This window comes from Pelecanus crispus, chromosome 2 (assembly GCF_030463565.1).
Source record: "Pelecanus crispus isolate bPelCri1 chromosome 2, bPelCri1.pri, whole genome shotgun sequence".
In the NCBI taxonomy this organism is placed as follows: Eukaryota; Metazoa; Chordata; class Aves; order Pelecaniformes; family Pelecanidae; genus Pelecanus; species Pelecanus crispus.
This window is the reverse complement of record NC_134644.1, coordinates 34,569,965-34,588,626: the sequence shown is the minus strand read 5'-3', so window position 1 is coordinate 34,588,626 and position 18,662 is coordinate 34,569,965. Positions and strand designations below refer to the sequence as shown.

The following is an 18,662-nucleotide window of genomic DNA, read 5'->3' as shown; positions in this document are numbered from 1 at the left end:
TTTGCTTCTGGACAGTCTGATGTCTTGCTCTCAGGAAAGAACCAAAGCTGCTTTATGTAGGATCCTTATTTTCTATTATTTTTCATAGGATTTTTAACCCTGTTTTGTGAGGAAGTTGCTTTTTCTGAATCCCATGCCTAAGATGGAAAGATAAAATCTAAATAGTCCCTTTAGAGATATAAGAGCTATAGGCAAGTTTCCCCTGTCCTCCGTAGCAAAAGCTAAAAAAGGGCTCTCTGCAAATACGGTGTTTGATCTCTGCTTGTTTTCTAAATGTCAAACTGCAAGACAAGTTTATTTAAATACTTTCTTAGTGTTACTTGTTGACATAGCAGTTGTCTGAGTTCCCATCAGGGTGTCATTTGATCACTGGTAGGAAAGGCGTAAATTAGACAACAAAAAAAGAAAAGTTGAGGACCTTAGAGCTGGAACAGTTTTGGTGGCCTATAAATACTTGTCATCATCGGTTTCACACTCTTGGGACTTGGCTGAAACATGCTTTCCATATTGAACTAGAGACTAGATTGAATTAAATTTATATAATCTTTGTTGACTGCATTGCAGTATTGTGAAGGTCCAAAACTATTGTAGCTCAGTTCAGTCAGGTTTTCACTACCTTGTGTTTTAGATTACCCCGCATATATGTATAATACGTACATATGCACGCACATCTAGATAGATAGATCAAGTGTGTATGTGTATATGAATGTACTTACAGTGTAACCTATATCAGCACAATAACCTGAATCTTGCCGCTTTTTTCATACTCCTGGTGAATCTGCCAGCACAGGTGAAGTTTTGCCTGCTGAGTGATTTAAGACACCAGCCCCACAGACGCTCCTGTGGCTGCCCCACGGGCTTTCCCCACAACCCTTGTCCCCCCCCCACTGCCGAACTGTCAGTCCTGCCTGCTAAGCCAGATCTCTTCTAAGAGCATGATAATGTTTGCATGGAGAAGATGTTAATCTGGGATGTCTCTTTTTAGATATTAAACTTCATGATTTGAAAACAGAATTGTATTTAGATATTTCAAAGAATTGTTTGAATGCTCGTGATTTCTATGGTAAAAATTGTTAGAGGTAGTAATCAGTTTCTTAAGTTTCCCTGTCTTTTATTTAAAGAGAAGAGTAAAAACAAACTTGCACCAAATATTTGGTGCATCTGCTGACTCACGTGTGACTTGACTGGAGAAAGGGACACTTTTTTGGTCTTGCAACTGCTTTGATCTAGGGAAGAAATAGTGTTGCATAGCTGTGGAAGATTACATGTTTAGTTGTGTAAGAGGAGGCTGTATTCATCTCTCCCTGTTCTGTTACAAAGCCTGCGTTTTTCTTGGAAGTAGTGGAGAATTTCACAGGGGAAAAAAGATCTCAAGAAACAGAAGTTCACAAAGTGAGAATAGAAATGAAATAGAAATTAAATAGAGAAAGAAATTACACTTAAGGGTGACAGTTGCATCTGAAGTGAGAGATGAGTAACAATATTTGAAAGAAAAATGCTCTAATGTTGGCTAAACTGGACTACTAGCCCACAATATAACTTGATAGCAATGTACTTTCAAAAAATAATGATCATTTTTATTTCATCAAGCAAAACTTACTTAATATCTAGTTAAAATGTATTTAAGCTTTGTAGAAACTACGAATATTGCTTTGGAGACTTAAAGTTGTACAACTATTGTATTAATTATTCCTTTTCCATGTGTTCTTGTTTACAGACCAGTCTTTCCATATGGGGATGGGGAAGTCTTGGCGTTGTGCTTTTTCTAGTAACTTTTGGACCCTTCGCTATATTTTACTTTGCATTTTATATCCTCTGCTTTGTGGGTGGGTAAGTATATTACTTAGTGTTTCGTACAATTTACCATGAAAGTAAAATTTTAATGTGTATATTAGCAAATAGTTTGCTCTGAAAATCTGAAGTGACTTCTGTGTAATATTTCCACATTTGAGCAGCTCTTTATGAGCCAAGTTTTTTTTCTTGAAATCTCAATTTTATCAAAAGTAATTTTTTTGCTGTTGAATAGTGCTTATACTACCTTTGCCCAGGCCAAAAAAAAAAATATTTCTGACTTTAAAAAAAAAAAGTTGCTATTTATAACAGGAGTTGGAGGACAAATACTCACATAAAACCAATGTTAACTTCAGTTCATACTTTGTATTACCGTGTCAGTTTTTTGCCCAGCTACTTACTAATTAATTATGTCCTCTTTCCTTATCACAGTCTCATTTTCCTACCTAAGATACTTCATTCATGAGGAAAGTGAGTGGGTGTTTTCCTGGGTGTGTGGAAATGATGCTACATCTTGCTACATTTTGAACAAGTAGATCAGTTCAGCAGTTGCAGACATTTCATACTTTTATCTATAGACAGGAAGGGAGCAAACAGGTGATGTTTTTTATAGTCTTTAGCACTATTGTTACATCGTATATTATTATGTCTGCCTTATTAAAACTTTTGTTTTTAATGCCCAGTCTAAATGTATATAGTGGGATAGTCCTCCTTCCTCTTGCTCCTAAGTCTAATCTGCAGGACAGTAACATTTCTAGGCTCTCCAAGACCTGCTTGACTTCTAATGGGGTGTTTGGGCTATCTGTAATATTTTGTTTCCTTCCTTTGAAACATCCTTTTAACCTTCTTATTGGATACAGTACAGAATGTATGTACATTCTTGTATGTCTCATCAAAAAATGTAATAGAGTTTAGTGGTTAGAATTAGAGCTGCTATGCTTGGGTTTCAACTGTATTAAACTTGGAATTACGTCTCTGAGAAATCGGAATAGTCAGTCTACTAGCGTGAGGATTTAGTCAAAGTAAAACTAACTTCTAAGTAAATGCTTTTGCCTTGTTATGTCTTGGTAAGTGTATAATTGGCATATTTTGCTGGCTGTTTGTCCAGGGCAAAAGGCAAAGAGTTGTCCAAAGGGCAACAGTTTCTCCCTTTACTGTTTTGTATTACCACTTCCTTAGTGTTTGCAGTATGAAAAATAATGTGAGAGATAATAATTTCTTAAAAGCTTATTCTTCCTTCTTGCTCAGTTTCAGTTGCTTGGCTTTTTAAAGCCAACAGTCAAAGCAGTCTATCATGGAGTGTCTGAAGTCAGCTACAGTTTGCCACCGTGAGACTGCCTCTAGTGCCTGAGCTTGCTCATTCTCAAGTCAGCTCTGATACCTCTTTGCTGTGATTCTTTTGCTCCTTTGGTAGTACATTTTTGTAGCTAGTCAGTGAACGTTGGTTATTTTAAGAATAAGTTCATCTTGTGGTAGTGCATCTGTTAAAGCAGAATTTGTATCGTTCTTCTATTATGTGTTTACTTATGTAGATAGATACAAAGTCTCAGCCCTCCCAGTAGAATGTCATTACTTTAACATACACATCTTCTTGGCTAAGGCTGTGATCTGGCCCTTTTTTACGCTGTTAATCTTTTTCGAAGTGACACACCTACTTTGAATTTTAACATTCAGCATGCAGATCTGTGAGTACTAACTAGGTCAAGTAGATACAGGTCTAAATTATTCTTGGTCCTGTTTCTCTTAGAAACAAAAAAATGAATATTATGAAGTAACTTTTTCACTTATGATTAGCAATTATGTATCATAACATCCTTTATGTAAATCAAGAAAATAAAAATCTAATTTTGGTTCATGGTTATAGTACTTTCCTTAATACTTGCTATACCCTTATCTGGAGCAACATAACAGGTTTGGACATGGATTTTTATGGTAGAATTTTATATTGAAACTTGGAGTTCTTACCCAATTTGGCACGCAATTTTCTAACTTTTTATGCTTGCTCAGAAACAGTGGCCTGTATCAATAGTTTCTGACTTCCACTAGCTGGGAGTCCGCTTCCATCCCGTTTTGCAGTTCTAACAAAAGAAAATGTTGAATAGTAGCTGGTTGCACCCTTAGTATTGACCTAAATGTTTAAAGTATATGCCAGTGAGTTGTGAAGGAAAACAACGTTGATGCCGTAGCTGTATCAACATAATCAATCTGTTTATAGGTGCACTTCTGTTATGTGTTTTCTAATTATTTCTTTTTTATTTACTCTTAACTGTGCGTTTCCTCTTGCACAGATAGCTTGTAGCAAGGGCACTGTTGTCTGCATGGAAGGATACTGAAACCATTTGTGTGCCTGAATAAAAGCTTTAAATCAAAAGTTGTCTTTGTGTAAGTTTTTGTTTTGTTACAAGACTGATTTATAAAATGTTAGCTTTTTTGTTTTGTAGTACATCACTGTTCAATTTGGGATCTGGTAACACATCGCTTAGGGAACTGAGCTCTTTCCACCAAAAGCAGGAGGCAAAAAATAGTGTTTCTTTAACCTGTGTAGCCAAGACTATTACAAGGTGTTAATCTTCATTAAATACTTTCTGCCTCTACTTTAAGTATTGGTGCAAACCCCTTAAACTGAGTGCTGGGCCTGTCTTACTCTCTGCCTTTTCTTTGTACTATGTATGTTTCTTACCTTACTCTCTCTCCTTCCCTCTTTCAGTCTTAAGGAAGTAAAATAAAAATAATGTGAATTGTGGATCTGCCAACAGCCTTCGGCTTCCATTGTTCTGAGAACTGAAATTTCTTGGACCATCAGTTGCTTTGCCATTTAAAGGCATTTGCTCTGTCATCAAAAAACATAATTATTGATACTTAATCACATCCATATACATGTGACTGGCTGCCTACACTGATGATTCTAACTGCTGACCGAATAGGGAACCATCTGAAACTGCTTTTTGACTTTTACAAAGCATTCAGCTCAGGCTGTTACTTTTCAGACTTGATGGGGAAAATGATAAATCTGTAGACATCATTTTTCTATCTTTCACCTTTGTTCTGTTGTTAATCTGTCCCTGTGAAAAGCTGGCTTTCCAATAATCTTTGAAAAAACTTACCAACAAAAATTTAAGTGAAATACAATCTTCTCCTTTTTCTGCTCTGTTCATTTAGAGGAAAGACTAAAATGATTTCTCATTTACTGTGTTGAATATCCTCTTGATGAATTAGATGAGCATTTGCACTGAGTGGTCAGGCAATGTATACCTCTCTAATGCACACAAGATTTTAAATTAGAGAATAAAATGTATTAATTTCTGCTATAGAGGCAGAAGCACCTAGCATTTCTATCTTAAAAATGAAAGTACTTAGAGGCGTCTAAGAAAACAAGCATATACTTAAATTATTTCGGTAGCATATTAGTATTTTTTTAATAAGTTATTAACTTCAGAAATGTCATAACATTTGAGAGAAAACAGATGTATAATCTATAGCTAGTTATTTCCAAGGCTTCAATCCTTTTGAATAAAAGAAGGGAAGGACCTCTCCCCTCTGTAACACATGCGCGCGCACATACACACACACCCCCCCCCCCAAGTTGCTGATACATGTTTGAAGTTAAAACTGATTTTTGGCAAAAAAAAAACCAAAAAACATTTTAGGTATGTTACCTTTTTTTTTTTAAAGGAAGACTGAGGTTTCTAATAGAAAAGCGGTAGATAATAAAAATAAAACCCAGTATTTCTAAGCAAGTTTTTGTCCTTGAACTGAATTACGATGCTAGTAGCACCATTGGTGTTATGATTTTAAAGCTGTCTGGAAGTATCTGGAGCAGAAGAGCTATTAGACCTGCTTTTATTTTTTTGTCCTCATGTAGAAAGTACGTGTGTTTGGCAGATAGAGATGGCTGTAAGAGAATCAGAGTATCAAGTGAAATTTTTTTATTCATTACCCAGTTACCAATAATTATTTTGTGTAGCAGGTTTTTTGGTTGGTTGGTTTTTGTTTTTTTTTTTTTTTTTCATTGGGGTGTGGGGGGCGGGGGTTGTTTTTTGGTCCTGGAGCTTTTCAAGTATAAATGACCACCTCCCTGCTTTACTGAGCCTCTGGAGTACTTAAAAAGAATGGTTCCCAGTTAAGACCTTCAAACAGCGTATTTTACCTTCATTAGGAATTTTATTCTAATCATATAAGTAAGATTATCGTACATCAACAGTAATCTGTATTAATAGAATATATTATTTCAGCACATTTCAAGCCTGGAATAACTTTGCGAGTTCCGGTGGTCACAAATGTTGGTCAGCTGGCCTGTAGATTGGATGCTTTGAAATTTGTGTAAAAAGCTATGTGTGTTTAGTCATCCCAAGGCTAGTCTGAGCACCAGTAACTTTGTACAGTAACTTCATAGTCTCTTTTTTTTTTTTTTAATCCTTGACTTTTCAAAGGCTACATACTTTGGTTATGCTATAATTGGCACACAGCCTTTAGGTTTTCATCTATTTCTTAGTAAAACCAGCTCTATGTTTGTGTGTTTTTGTGCCCTAGTGTCATAAGCTGTAAATAAATTATTGCTGTTGTGGCAAGGTTGAACATTTTGTAATGGTTGCTTTTTCCCTTATGCCTTCATTATATCGTAAAGAAAACAATAATAAAATTAACTGCTGTCCTGCTTAACTATAAGTCATAATTTAAATATCACTGTAGACTTGTGAAGGAAGAAGATAATGAATTTCTGCTCTAACATTCTGGCCCAGGAGTGCATCTATTTAGACTCTATATGCTGAATTAATTAAAAACAAAGCAGCAACAACAACAGAAACCCCCAAAAACCCAACACCCCAAAAAACTCACAACCTCCAAAAAACCCAACACCTTGTGTTTGACTTCAGTTACCCTCTAGATTTTTTCCTTGACTCTGTTCTTATGCAGCCTGGCAGGACTACTGTTGTTTTGTTTTGGGGTTTTTTGTTTGTTTGGTTTGGTTTTTTTCTTTGCAGCTTACAGTAAGTTCCCAGATGAAAGTTTTCTTACTTGTTTAAACATATGCAATCAGTAGTTACTTGCAACACCTACTATATCAGTTTCTCCCTGGTTTGTGTTTTTGTGGCTTATGCCACAATGCAGTGACCTAAACATATCTCTGAAGAGTTTATTTCTTCATAGTGTTGAAGTAAAAGAATCTTTGTATAAATACAACCAGAGCAGCTTATGCATGTACCCCTATTTCTGTGTACTAATATTTGTGAGCGTAGTGCAATCACAGGTTCTTCTCATGCAGCAGGCTGCGTGGTATAGACTGTGCTATGTAGATCTGCTATGTGGTAAGAATATATTAAGACTGATAATACAAGACTGGAAAGCGTCATACTTTAATATTGTGTTGGTTGTTTTAAGCAGCATGCTGCACTGAGAGAGCACTGTGGTAGGAGAGTAAATGGTGAGAATTGTCACATATTGTCATTTTATAACTTGCTGAGAAGGGGGGAAGGGGAAGATGACTTGTTCTAGCTGGTCCTTCTTTTTCTATTTCAGGGGTTTTGTGGTTACTCTTTTATTTGGAAAAATCAACTCAGAAAAATACCTTGAGCAGTGTGAACATTCATTTCTACCTTGTACATCAGTTGGGATCCCTAAGGTAAGGAGACTTTACTGCTCTTAACTTCTAGATCGGACTTTATAACTGAACATTAGAATAAGACTAATGATCAGTTTTAATCTAAGAATTGTACCCATTTCCCAAGGCAAAAGAGCCTGCTCTTATGTTTTGAGTCAGCTGCAATGTGCAAGTGAAATGCAAGATTTTTCCTTTTTGAAATACAAGCTTTTTAAGCATTTATGGAAAGTTTGTTTCAAGTATTGTTTCTGGCTTCATTATGAGGAATGAGTAAGATGTAACTGGCTAATATTATCTGTGAGGGAATTACTAAACCATTCCTTTCTAGTCTACTTGAGTGTGTTGGGTTTTTTTGGGAGAGAGTGGTAGTTCCTCCTTGCTTTTTCTTGGAAGATTGTCACAAGTATTTAGGATTCTTCCATCACTGGATCTGTAGTCTCTCCAGTTATGATTCTTTTGATTGTTTGTAGTCACAGAGTTGCTTGCCTAACTAAGAAGATTAAACTGTTAATAAAGTCTAGATTTACAGTATGTCAGGGGTGTACATGTTGTTATCTTTGGCTATCTCTAAGACCAAGCAAAAATCCTGGAAATGCATACATAAATGTGGAGCAGCAGTGGCATACCCTTTTCAACTCTCTTCTTTTTTTCTGAATTGTTAACAGACAGATCATTTTGGTTGATGGACCTAAATTCAGAGTTCCTAATTGGATAAATCTGCATCTGTTTAGTGCAGAATAAATTCCTAATAGCCAAGAGGTAGAATTTCTAGCAATTCCTGGTGTATGAACCAATATGTCTTGGCAGCTCAGAAATTTAGAAATATCTTGGCCTAATCAGTTTACACTCATCAGAATAGAGAAAACACTTTAACCCAAAGATTGCTAGTTATGTTATATTTAATCTCACAACTGTTTTGACTGAAGCATCTTGACCTTTCTTAGCTGTCAGGTCACTACACTTCATGTTGTCTGTGAAAGGGGGAGGGGGGTGAGGGCATGGTGGTGTTCAACTTTCTTATCAGTAGCACATAGAGAGAAATGTATTTTGTGATTCAACAGTATCTTTTCTAATCACAAAACTTGTTTTGTGACTGGTTCATAGCTCAGGTGGTAAGTGGCCTTTTCACTTAAGTCTTTGAATCTGTTGAGATAAATCTGGAACTTAAGTATATTCTAAACCGTAATGTCACTGGTCCAAACGAAAAATATAAAGTTTAAGGCTGTAAAAGGGCAAGTCAGCTGTCAACTAATGATTCTGTTCTGTTAATGAAATCTCATTTTAGGGGACTAAGGTTCTTGGTGCTATATAGACTTTAGTGCTTATATTATGTGGATTGTGGAGTGTTGCTTATGTCTTGTATCTTGAGAGCAGATTTACAAGAAGTTTTGGGTTTTTTTTTTTAAATTTCCTCTATGTTGCTGAAACTTTGTTTACGTTAACGTTACTTCTTTGAGCTCGGTACATGTGTATGCTCTGGTTGCTTTATGAAAGAATAAAATGTTGTGGGGTTTTTTCCCATAATCCTTGCAAATTCAGTTGTTTGACTTCTGATTTGAATGTGGATTATTGACACATCGCTCTTCTGAACTGACCTGTCTTGACTAATCTGTGGATTTAAGTTTCGTAGTACGAAGGTATTTATTTTTAGCTGGTTTACCAAATGCTGGTTGAAGATGTTCTCCAACTAAAATCTGTTTGTCTTCTACAATAGTGTTTTTTACTTCTTTTTTGCCACTGTATTAAAATAGCATTAGCTAGCTTAGCCGAGCTTTTTGGTAGCAGTGCAAGAAGAGATGAGTCCTAACCAAAACCAAATGTGTTTTTTGCTTTGGGTTGCTATTTGCCATTTCTCTATTAAATTTCTGTTGATTTCTCTTTAGTGGAAAATGATATCTTTAACTTGAAATCGTTTTCATGTTTAAAACGATTGTGGTCCTAAGTGGTCTTGAACAATGAATATTGTTTTAAGTGGCAAGTGTATAGGTTATGCTTCTTCCATGAACCAAGTACAAACTGAATTCACCTTGATACTAAATTCTTTCGTGATACTGTATCATCAGATTACTTCCAAAAATACATGTTCTTTGTAAGAAACTCTTTTCCCCAAAGGCAGAGTTTTATCAATTGTTTTGAGGGTTTTTTGTTGTTCGGCTTTGGGTTTTTTTTAGGCTAAGGTGAATGTTCAAATTTTTCATTTTAAAGAAATCAGTTATAATTCAGAGCACCAAAATTGTGGATGGAAATAATGTGTAGAATGTACCAGACTCTTAAGTTACAACACAGGATTTCATGCAGATACGTTTCCTTGGTTGGCCCTTAAAATACTTATTAGCAACTATATATTGAATGCCTCACATCAAGGACAAATAGTTATGTAAGTTTGATGGAAGATTATTTACCTTTCTGCTGTTTTTTTGGTTGCATACACGCAGGGAGGATTAAAAATTAGGATTAGACTTGCTTTTACTTTTGCAAGTCTGTTTTATATAACTTTTGTGTCAGGAATGTACTCGATGATGCTATAATGTAAGCTCTGTAAGATACACAATTGTCTGCAGGTTTATAGAAAAATAATGTTGAATGAAAGGCAAGTTTAGAGCCTTTTGAACTGTTAACTGGAATGCCATTTTCAATAAAAATTATAGATCCAGTCCAACTTTAACAGAAGTGTGGAATGTCCAGTTATTATTGTAATTGGTGTCTCTTACGCTTCATCCAAAACACAAGGAGTTTCTGTAGACTGGGTACAATATTGCCAAATTACTGTAAGATAAGTCATTATCACTGTTACAAGTGCTAGTTGCGTATTTGATCCCTGACTAGTGTCTGAATTTCTTTATTTTGAGTCAGTTGGTCATATGCTGTGTTATGGATTTGAGGCAGGCATGTAAATCCCCTGTGTCTTGTCCACTCATGAAAGCCTGTGACCACAAGTATGTGATTTGGGGAATAGTGGCATTTTTCATATTTAAGAGTTACCTTGCATAGTTTCAAAAAGGGCTTTAAAAATATCTGCTAGTGCAGCAAAGCAAAAGTCTGAAGCCTACTCAGTCACTGCAATTATGTGCTTGTGGAGCCTGGGTTTCTTTACTCTGTGCTGCATCTCCCTTTGTGGAGTGTATGTCCCGTGTTCTTTGTAAGTGCTTTCTACCTACTTAAAGTGAAGTAGCTAGGTGTCAAATTTAACAATAACAAGTGGTAGTCATTTTTCCTAGCTAATGATTTAATACTGGTAGAGTGTGTCAGACTAATATAGTGTATGAAGTGACGGTTGAAGAGGACATGTGAGTTGGGTCCTTCCTTTAAGTCAGTTTCTGGAAGGCCAGGCTTGAAACCAGCAGTGCTTTCCCAGTGAGAACTACAGTCAGCTGTAGTAGCTGCAATGAAATAAAAGCAGATATTCTAAATTTTAGATGTCTTCAGACGTATCAAAAGCAAATGAAATCATACTGTGTGTACATAAACATTTCACTGGAGAAAAAAGAAGAAGAAAGAATGGTCTAACATCGTAGTTGGCTCTGCTTTGAGCAGGAGGTTGGGCAAGATGACTTCCTGAAGTGTGGACCCAAACCTGAATCCTATGAGCCTACGAACATTCAGTTTTTTACCAAGTAACTTTGTGTATTCTCAGTGTGTCCCTCTCTCTCTTTCTTCTGGCTGCTGCTTTTTTTTGCTGCTGTTTTTTCTTCTTTGTCTTCCAAATGTGGTTTTATGCTTGCAGTCCTCAAACTTCAAAACTCTCTTTTAACAGTTTTGCTTGGCGATTTGAACTATGCTGTGGTTAGTAAAAATATTTAATCATTCTATTCTGGGGTTTGGTTTTTTTTTTTTGACACTGTCAAGACAAAAATATTTTGCAAATTCATTACTGTATAGCTGGAGTATTGTTTGAATATGAGACAACTTTATTCATATTAAAGTAGCATCGAACCATTCCCTTGTCTTAAATATATAGAATTTTGCAACAAAATACTTTTGTGTTGTGATACAGAGTTGGTTAAGTAGGAGGAGGAATGTTTTCTGGCCTCAGGTAATTCTCTGTCATTCACTGTTAACTGGTTTGAATGAGAGATACTTAGGAAGAGTCATGTAGAATAGAAGCACTGGACAGATAATTAATTTTTTTCATTTATGGTTTTTGGCAGTTATTCTGGGTTTCTGGTAGTCATAACTTTCTCTCTAGATCAAAGAATAAAATAATTTGATATTTTTTTTAACAATAGCGTAGGTCGTTGGGTTGTTATTTCTGTAAAAATAAAGGAGTTTATTGCAGATTTCATCTTAAGTTTGTAGAAAGACACTGTATTAGTCCACTCAGAGAAGCACTGATAAAGGGTGTTCTTTTTCAGTATGTCACTTGCCAAAAGTCAGCTCTGATGAAGTCATTCCTGGAGTTTACTGCTCGGAGTTGCAAATCCTTCTATAAACTAATTTTTTACCCCCTCATCAATTACTTTTTAAAGACTCATCTGTCAAGTAGTGATGGTTAAAAAAGAGTAATTTCTCTTCTGGCATATAGAATAAACTGAGATGGATAAAGAAACTGAGAGGAAAAAAAAAAAAACAAGCCCAAATTAACAATTACCTGCCTCCTGAGGTTGCACAAGAAGTTCATAATCAAGTATGGAACTGGGGTCTTAGCCAAACACTGTCTTGTGCTGTTGCTGTGTCCCCCCCCTCCTTCCTTTTAACTCTTTGAGGTGTTTTTTTTCCTTCTGATCTAGTATTTTAGCAAACTTGCTCCTTTACAGTAAGCAAGAAGTAGGTTTTCAGGTTAGTTCCTCACCATTATTTACTATAAAGTGAAAATACAGACATTATTGTTTCCTGGAAAGGTTATAGATGCTCCATCCCTGGAAATGTTCAAGGTCAGGTTGGACGGGGCTCTGAGCAATCTGGTCTAGGTGAAGATGTCACTGCTCATTGTGGGGAGGGGTTGGACTATATGACCTTTAATGGTCCCTTCCAACCCAAACCATTCTATGATTATATCTTATCTACTCTATAAATTATTGTAATAGGTCAAGTGTTGTATAAAGTCATCACTGGAAGTATACATATATCATAAATCAGTATCATAGATCATAGATGTATAAGAAGAGCTGATTTTTAATTATAGCTAAAACCTGCAAAGTTACATTTCCTAATCTCTTTCAAGTGCATAGAAGAAATGAAACGTGAAGCCAGACCTATTAAGATTGACAGAAGACTGACGGGTGCGAATATAATTGATGAGCCTTTGCAACAGGTAAGTTCTGAGCAGGACTATTCAACCTATTTTTATTTTGGCAAGTATTGATTATGTAATGTCTGAGTATTTGAGAGACAAATAGAAGTTGAGAAAATTTATCATATTTGAGTGGTAAGTGAAAAAACATTGAGGATGGGCAATATTTGAGTCTGTTTTCTGTATATTATAGTTTCTCAGTACAGCGGTGATGAATGCATGTAAACCACTATGAAAAAGAGGTTTCAGCATGTGAGTTGTATTGTTTCACTCACAGTTTCAGAATGATAGCGGGAGTATGGTTCACTATGTTAACCTTTTAAGGCTGCTGCTGCGTTATCAGGCACAAGAAGATATAAAATAGCTTTTTGTGCCTGATAGTCTTTTGCTCATTAGTTCATCTTTCTTTCTTCCTTTCCAATTTCAGGTGATCCAGTTTTCCCTGAGAGACTATGTGCAGTATTGGTATTACACACTAAGTGATGATGAATCGTTTCTTCTGGAAATCAGGCAGGCTCTTCAGTACGCGCTTGTTCAGTTTTCTGCCAGGTAAGATTATTTGTATTTACAACAATACACTGTCCAAGCAAGTGGACAAATACCTCTGTGGGTTGTATGGTAGTAGATAAATGATTAAGTTTATCTAGTGGCATAGTTCAGTGCATTTTGCAGAAAGAACATGTAAAATTTTAAGATCATAATCTAAGAACTACAGCCTTTTGCTGATCCCTTAATGAACGGAGATGATGTTTGTAGTCATGGTCTTTTGCAAAATGGCCTTTTCAAAATTTTGATTGTCTAAAATTAGCTGGTTTTCTGCAACTTAAGCATTGAGTTGAATGAATCATCACCTTTTAATATGCAGGTCTGTTTCATGTAAACAGGGCTATTCCCAATGTAAGTCATTTAATTCAAATATGTCTATCAGCTCAGATAACTTTTAAAAGTGGTCTTGCTCTTCAGTATGTGAGAACAATGAGTATTTTTGAAGGAATAATAATCTGGAGAATGAAATGATATGTCATATGTAATTCTTTTTAAAAAATAGAGTTATTTGGTTCAGAACAAATAGATAGTTTATCTGTCCCATGTTTTTTCTGCTGTTGCTTAATCAAGGAGCAAGAAGTCAGGGAACTTGTCTGGGAAATTCTTTATCTTCTTTAGTATGGCTGATTTCTTAGCCAAGGTAACACGTATCTTTATATCCTACTTCTTTATTAAGTAATGATTTCAGGTATTCATCCCACTGGGCTGGTTGTTACCTATTTTGTCTTCGGAAGAGGTTGTGGGTTACCTAAATTTAATAAAATTCTTAGCAATTTTGAGGTGGTGTTATCCCTTTCCTCTATTGATTTGAAAATGCAGGTCAGTGTGCTCTTCTGGCAAGAAAGGTCAAAGATGGAGAGCTAGGTTTAATGCTTGGAAAAATTCATTATAATAAAATCCTATTGTGAAATAATGGAAATCCTAGGAAACAGTGTTGGAAACAGTGAAAACTAGGCTAAATAAACAGTACATTACAGCAAGCAATCCTGTGCTTACATGAAACGGACCTGGCTGCCCAGCTGTGGTGGTTTTGTCTATTTGGTGAAGCTACTTCATTGAACAGTATCAAGCACTGGCTTTGTGTCAAAGCAGGTCAAGTTATAGCCAATTTAATTTTTTTTCCTACAGTACTATATAGCTCTTTAAAAATAGCTGCTGCTCCTGTGCAGTTGTGTTCTTTTGTACAAATCAAATCAGTTTCACAGGGCTGTGGCAGTTGGTGGTGGTTGTTAAAAGAAAATGATCTGGTGTATTTATAATGATTGTAGTTGGATATAGCTGTAGTGGTCTCAGATTAGTACCATCATCTCTAATTTCATATATCCTGTGAGCTTCTGGAGAGAAAGAGTACAGCGGGATCTCTCTTCCCCGCACCTCTGAGTTGCACGTTTGGAAGAATGATGTAAGGCTGCCACCTAGTGTATTTATATAATTTGTTGACTGTGTGGATGGTGGATATGGATTATTGATGGTTTTGGTGACTGCCCTTTGACACAGCTCTGCTTCTTATTTCTATGTCTAGATTTTGCAGTAAGCTTCCCTCTCTTCGAGTTCCTTACCCCTTTCTCTCTTTTTGAGGGGAAAAAGGAGCAGGTGAGGGAATAAACATAAAAAAGGAAGTGTTGTAGAAGGATAACAAAGTAGGTATCTGAGAGAATTCAGGTTGTGGAATACTTAGTGCAGAGTAAAAGCCATCATTAACATCTAGCTTGTTAAACCTGTAACTCACAAGTGCCTTTTTAGTTTGGCTGGTAAGGCATGGACGTCACAAGAACATCTCTGCATCTTTTTTATACCACTAATGAAATGGTTTCATGCAAATCTAACAGTGACTATTTTCTGACGCATATCTATGTGTATTGTTGAAGATTCATGCTAACAACCTCTCGTATAAGCTGTGTAATCAATTGTTGATAATATAAGGTTGCTTGTAGTTTTAAATGAAACATGGGTTTTCTCACTCATGTGTATACTGCAAATTCAGAAGAAAATTATTTTGTTTAGGTGCCTTCCAAAACGGTAGAAAGTATGGCTGGAAGAGAACTGGAGAGTACTTCAGTTTTAGGTTGTAGGTGCTCGTAGACTGTTTATATCAGGGTTTTCCACAGATATTTGACAGTATCATGAATCAGAACACTATTTTCAGATATTAATATTGACCTTTAAGTAAATCAAGCATAAATATTAATGTGGTGTGAGAGTGGTGTTTTAGAATATTTTATTTGTTTTCAGTGAATAGGTGATTAGGAGACTGATTCATTTCTTTGGTTTTCCATGTTTACTGTCAGTGTGGGTTTTGGCAGAGATGAGAGAGAAGTAGAAATTTATTATTGTTCTTCGTATTCAGGATAAAATAACACATTTTCATGGATGCCCTTTTCTGATAGGTCAAAGGAAACAGACTGGCAGCCTTATTTCACTACACGACTTGTTGATGACTTCGGCACTCATCTTCGAGTTTTCAGAAAAGCTCAGCAAAGAATAGCAGAGAAAGGTGATCAGATGAAAGGTAATGTAATGATTTAAATATTTTTTGCTTTGAGTCTGAGTAGGCAGGTATTTTAGATGTACAAAATATAGCTAGCTTCACTTTATAATTCAAGTTTACTCTCAAGTTTCTGATCATTACAAAAAAAATGTCTTTTTATTTTCTTTTGTGTAGGCCAAGCTGAGGAACTTGTAGATACATTCTTTGAGGTTGAAGTTGAAATGGAAAAAGAAGTCTGTCGTGATCTAGTCTGCACTTCTCCCAAAGATGAAGAAGGTCTCTCAGTATTATCTTCTGAAGTTATTTTAGTATAGCAGACTGAATGAAAATACAAACAATTGTGTTAACAATGTGAAATATACTGAAATTACGTGACTTTCAAAGCTATACTATAATTATGCACATATGTAGCTCTTCCCCTTTTCATTGGAAGAATTTTGAGGTAGAAATATGTTTTCTGGGAGGCAGGAGATGGCTTTGCAGATACTGGCTGCTTTTTGTTAGATCTTCCTTCCTTATCACTACTCCATAGTCTTCATTAAAAGAATCAATTTATCTTTTTGGGCAAAGTGTGAAAGAGGGGAGAAAAACTCTGTATATGTTAAATAAGGAAAATATGTTGGGAGTTAGTTTTTTGGTTCTTAGAATTTGGCTTTCTTTTGTCTTGGTTTTGAGACTCTAGATCTGTCTCAGGTTTACATCTGTGCTGCTTATATTCAGTCTGAAAGGTGTTACTGTGATGCTTGGACTATTAAGACTACATATGACTGTGTATTTGAATTTCATTTTAAGGATTTATCCGGTTTTTATCATATCAGATAAGATGCAAAACAACATAATATAAAATTCTGCTGAGGGTTTTATGTTTTGGTGGGGTTGTTTTTTGTTCTCCCTCCCTAGGATTCCTAAGGGATCTGTGTGAGGTTTTACTGTATATATTGCTACCTCCTGGAGACTTCCAGAACAAGATCATGCGATACTTTGTCAGGGTAAGTACAGACTCTAAAAATCATCCCAGTTCTTTGGTTTAATGCCATCAAAGATTTTACATCTGAGCTGCTGCTCTTATTTTGTAGAATTGATCTAATATTAGGTTATTTTAAATGCAGTACAATCTTTAAAAGTATTTAATAGCAGAGAACAGTTTGTGTGAAATGTTTCTGAAGTTTCTTCTAGCTCTAGCAACATTAGAAAGGCATGATAAAATGGAGGTTGTTTTTCTTGAGGTATTAACATCTTCTAATTTTAATCAGAAGGGAATGTGCTACTACCTTTTGAATGTTTTCTGTAATTACACATTTTTTACTTAGCCTCTACACAGTGATTTTTAAATTGTTGCAGTTGTATTAGCTTTATGAGTAAATGTATAAAAATGAGATTTTGTTTTTCAGGAAATCCTCTCCCGAGGAATTCTTCTTCCATTAATAAACCAGCTCAGTGATCCTGATTATATTAATCAGTATGTCATATGGATGGTAAGATTTATAATGTTTAAAAGGAATGGTATTTCCAGAATATGTTCATATAAAGCTTCACTTGTGTTTCCTGCAATCATGGCAGATAGATATCTGGTAGAAAAGTTACGAATGGATATATTGGCAGAGATAGGTAACTTAGGCTGCTGTACTAAATTGGGTTTTTTACTTATATATTTTTTTTAATATATATAAATATACACACACACGCATACACATATATATTCCCCCCCGCCCCCTTCCCCCCTGCCCCCTTGCTTGCATGCGTGCTCGCTCTCTCTGCATTATCTGTACTCTGTGTTGTTGTTTGTTGGCCAAAGTTGGCTTACTGAGGACAGATACATGGCAAAGTGTAAAGCTGAGTCCTCTGACTGTTTTACTTAGCTGTTCAGGAAATATGGCAGTAACCGTGGCAGGTTTTTTTCCTTGACTCTTTTTTCAGTATGTCCTTTAAAGCTTAAGAGGACTCTGGAATGAAAAGTAATAAGATTCGCACTCCCCACCCCTGCTAAGGGATCTCAGGGTGGGTTTTATTAAGGGTATTTGTGGTAACTCTTAATAATTTAACTGAATGGGAAGAAACAAAGTCTTTACTTCAATATGTCTCTAATGCATCTGCCAAAAAAAAAAAAAGTAAAGAAATAATATGTAGTAAAATTAACATAAATAGAATATTCACACTTTAATGCTGCTGATGTTTCAAAGCAGGTGGAAACTTACTGCTATAGTTTATTATCCTTTTTAGGTCATGAGTCAAATTTTAATTTTTTTTCCTTTCCCTGTGTTGTGTCTACGTTTATCCATATATTTTAGTCTTAGAGTGTGCATTCAAGTACTATGCTGAAAACACACTCAAGAGTTCACAGTAAAAATTCTTAAATATGGAATGAATTCAAGTGTATGTGTACAATGTTTCATTCACTCCAGCTACCTCCATTTTATGTAGAAGTTTGCACGCTACTTTTCTTACAGGAACATAGCTTTAATATGAAAAAATACTGTTCCTCCTATGGACCAAGCTTTTCAATTTTTGTTTCCCTTTCCTCCTACGCATGTTCTTTATTTGTAACTTGCCCTCATTCTTTATTTACTGAGCACTGCCCAACTGCATCCGAAGATAGAATTCTGAGGTTTTTAGAAAGCTTTCTGTTATGATGGTGCTGTCCCAAATATTAATTTTCATAATTGCTTTTTGAGATGAGGAAGTAAATGTGCTGGGGGAAAGATAAGGAAGAATAAATGCTTTCAAAAGTTTAATACAGGTCTTATGAAATGAAGATTGTTGCAGAAGTTAAGGTCAAAAGTAGAGATGACTCAAATTCTGGTTCGTTTTGGAACCTTTGATGTAAAATCAAATTTGAATGAAAAAATTTGATTTCTGAAAATGAGAAGTTTAATTCCATGTTTCTAGGCATACCTTAGTTTGATACTAATTCCCTTGCAATAAAATATAAAGTTTCAATATAAAAGTAGAAGTTAATCCAAACTTGTCTCTTCACTGTGAAATTCACGTTTTTACAAAATGTTTGAAGT

At 35.6% G+C, this 18,662-nt stretch overlaps 1 protein-coding gene across 7 annotated transcripts in view; it reads left to right on the top strand.

Annotated features, from left to right (window-relative positions):
- SNX13 (sorting nexin 13) overlaps window positions 1-18,662 on the top strand; it is a 71,923-nt gene that overhangs the window by 19,692 nt on the left and 33,569 nt on the right. For 6 of the 7 annotated variants that reach the window (XM_075704732.1, XM_075704731.1, XM_075704736.1 and 3 more), the window contains exons 2-9: window positions 1,718-1,830; window positions 7,309-7,411; window positions 12,552-12,641; window positions 13,048-13,169; window positions 15,554-15,675; window positions 15,829-15,930; window positions 16,555-16,643; window positions 17,046-17,129. In XM_075704732.1, coding sequence (XP_075560847.1) covers window positions 1,718-1,830; window positions 7,309-7,411; window positions 12,552-12,641; window positions 13,048-13,169; window positions 15,554-15,675; window positions 15,829-15,930; window positions 16,555-16,643; window positions 17,046-17,129 — 825 coding nt within the window. The remainder of the gene's footprint in view (window positions 1-1,717; window positions 1,831-7,308; window positions 7,412-12,551; window positions 12,642-13,047; window positions 13,170-15,553; window positions 15,676-15,828; window positions 15,931-16,554; window positions 16,644-17,045; window positions 17,130-18,662) is intronic. The other variant, XM_075704734.1, reaches the window with a different exon arrangement.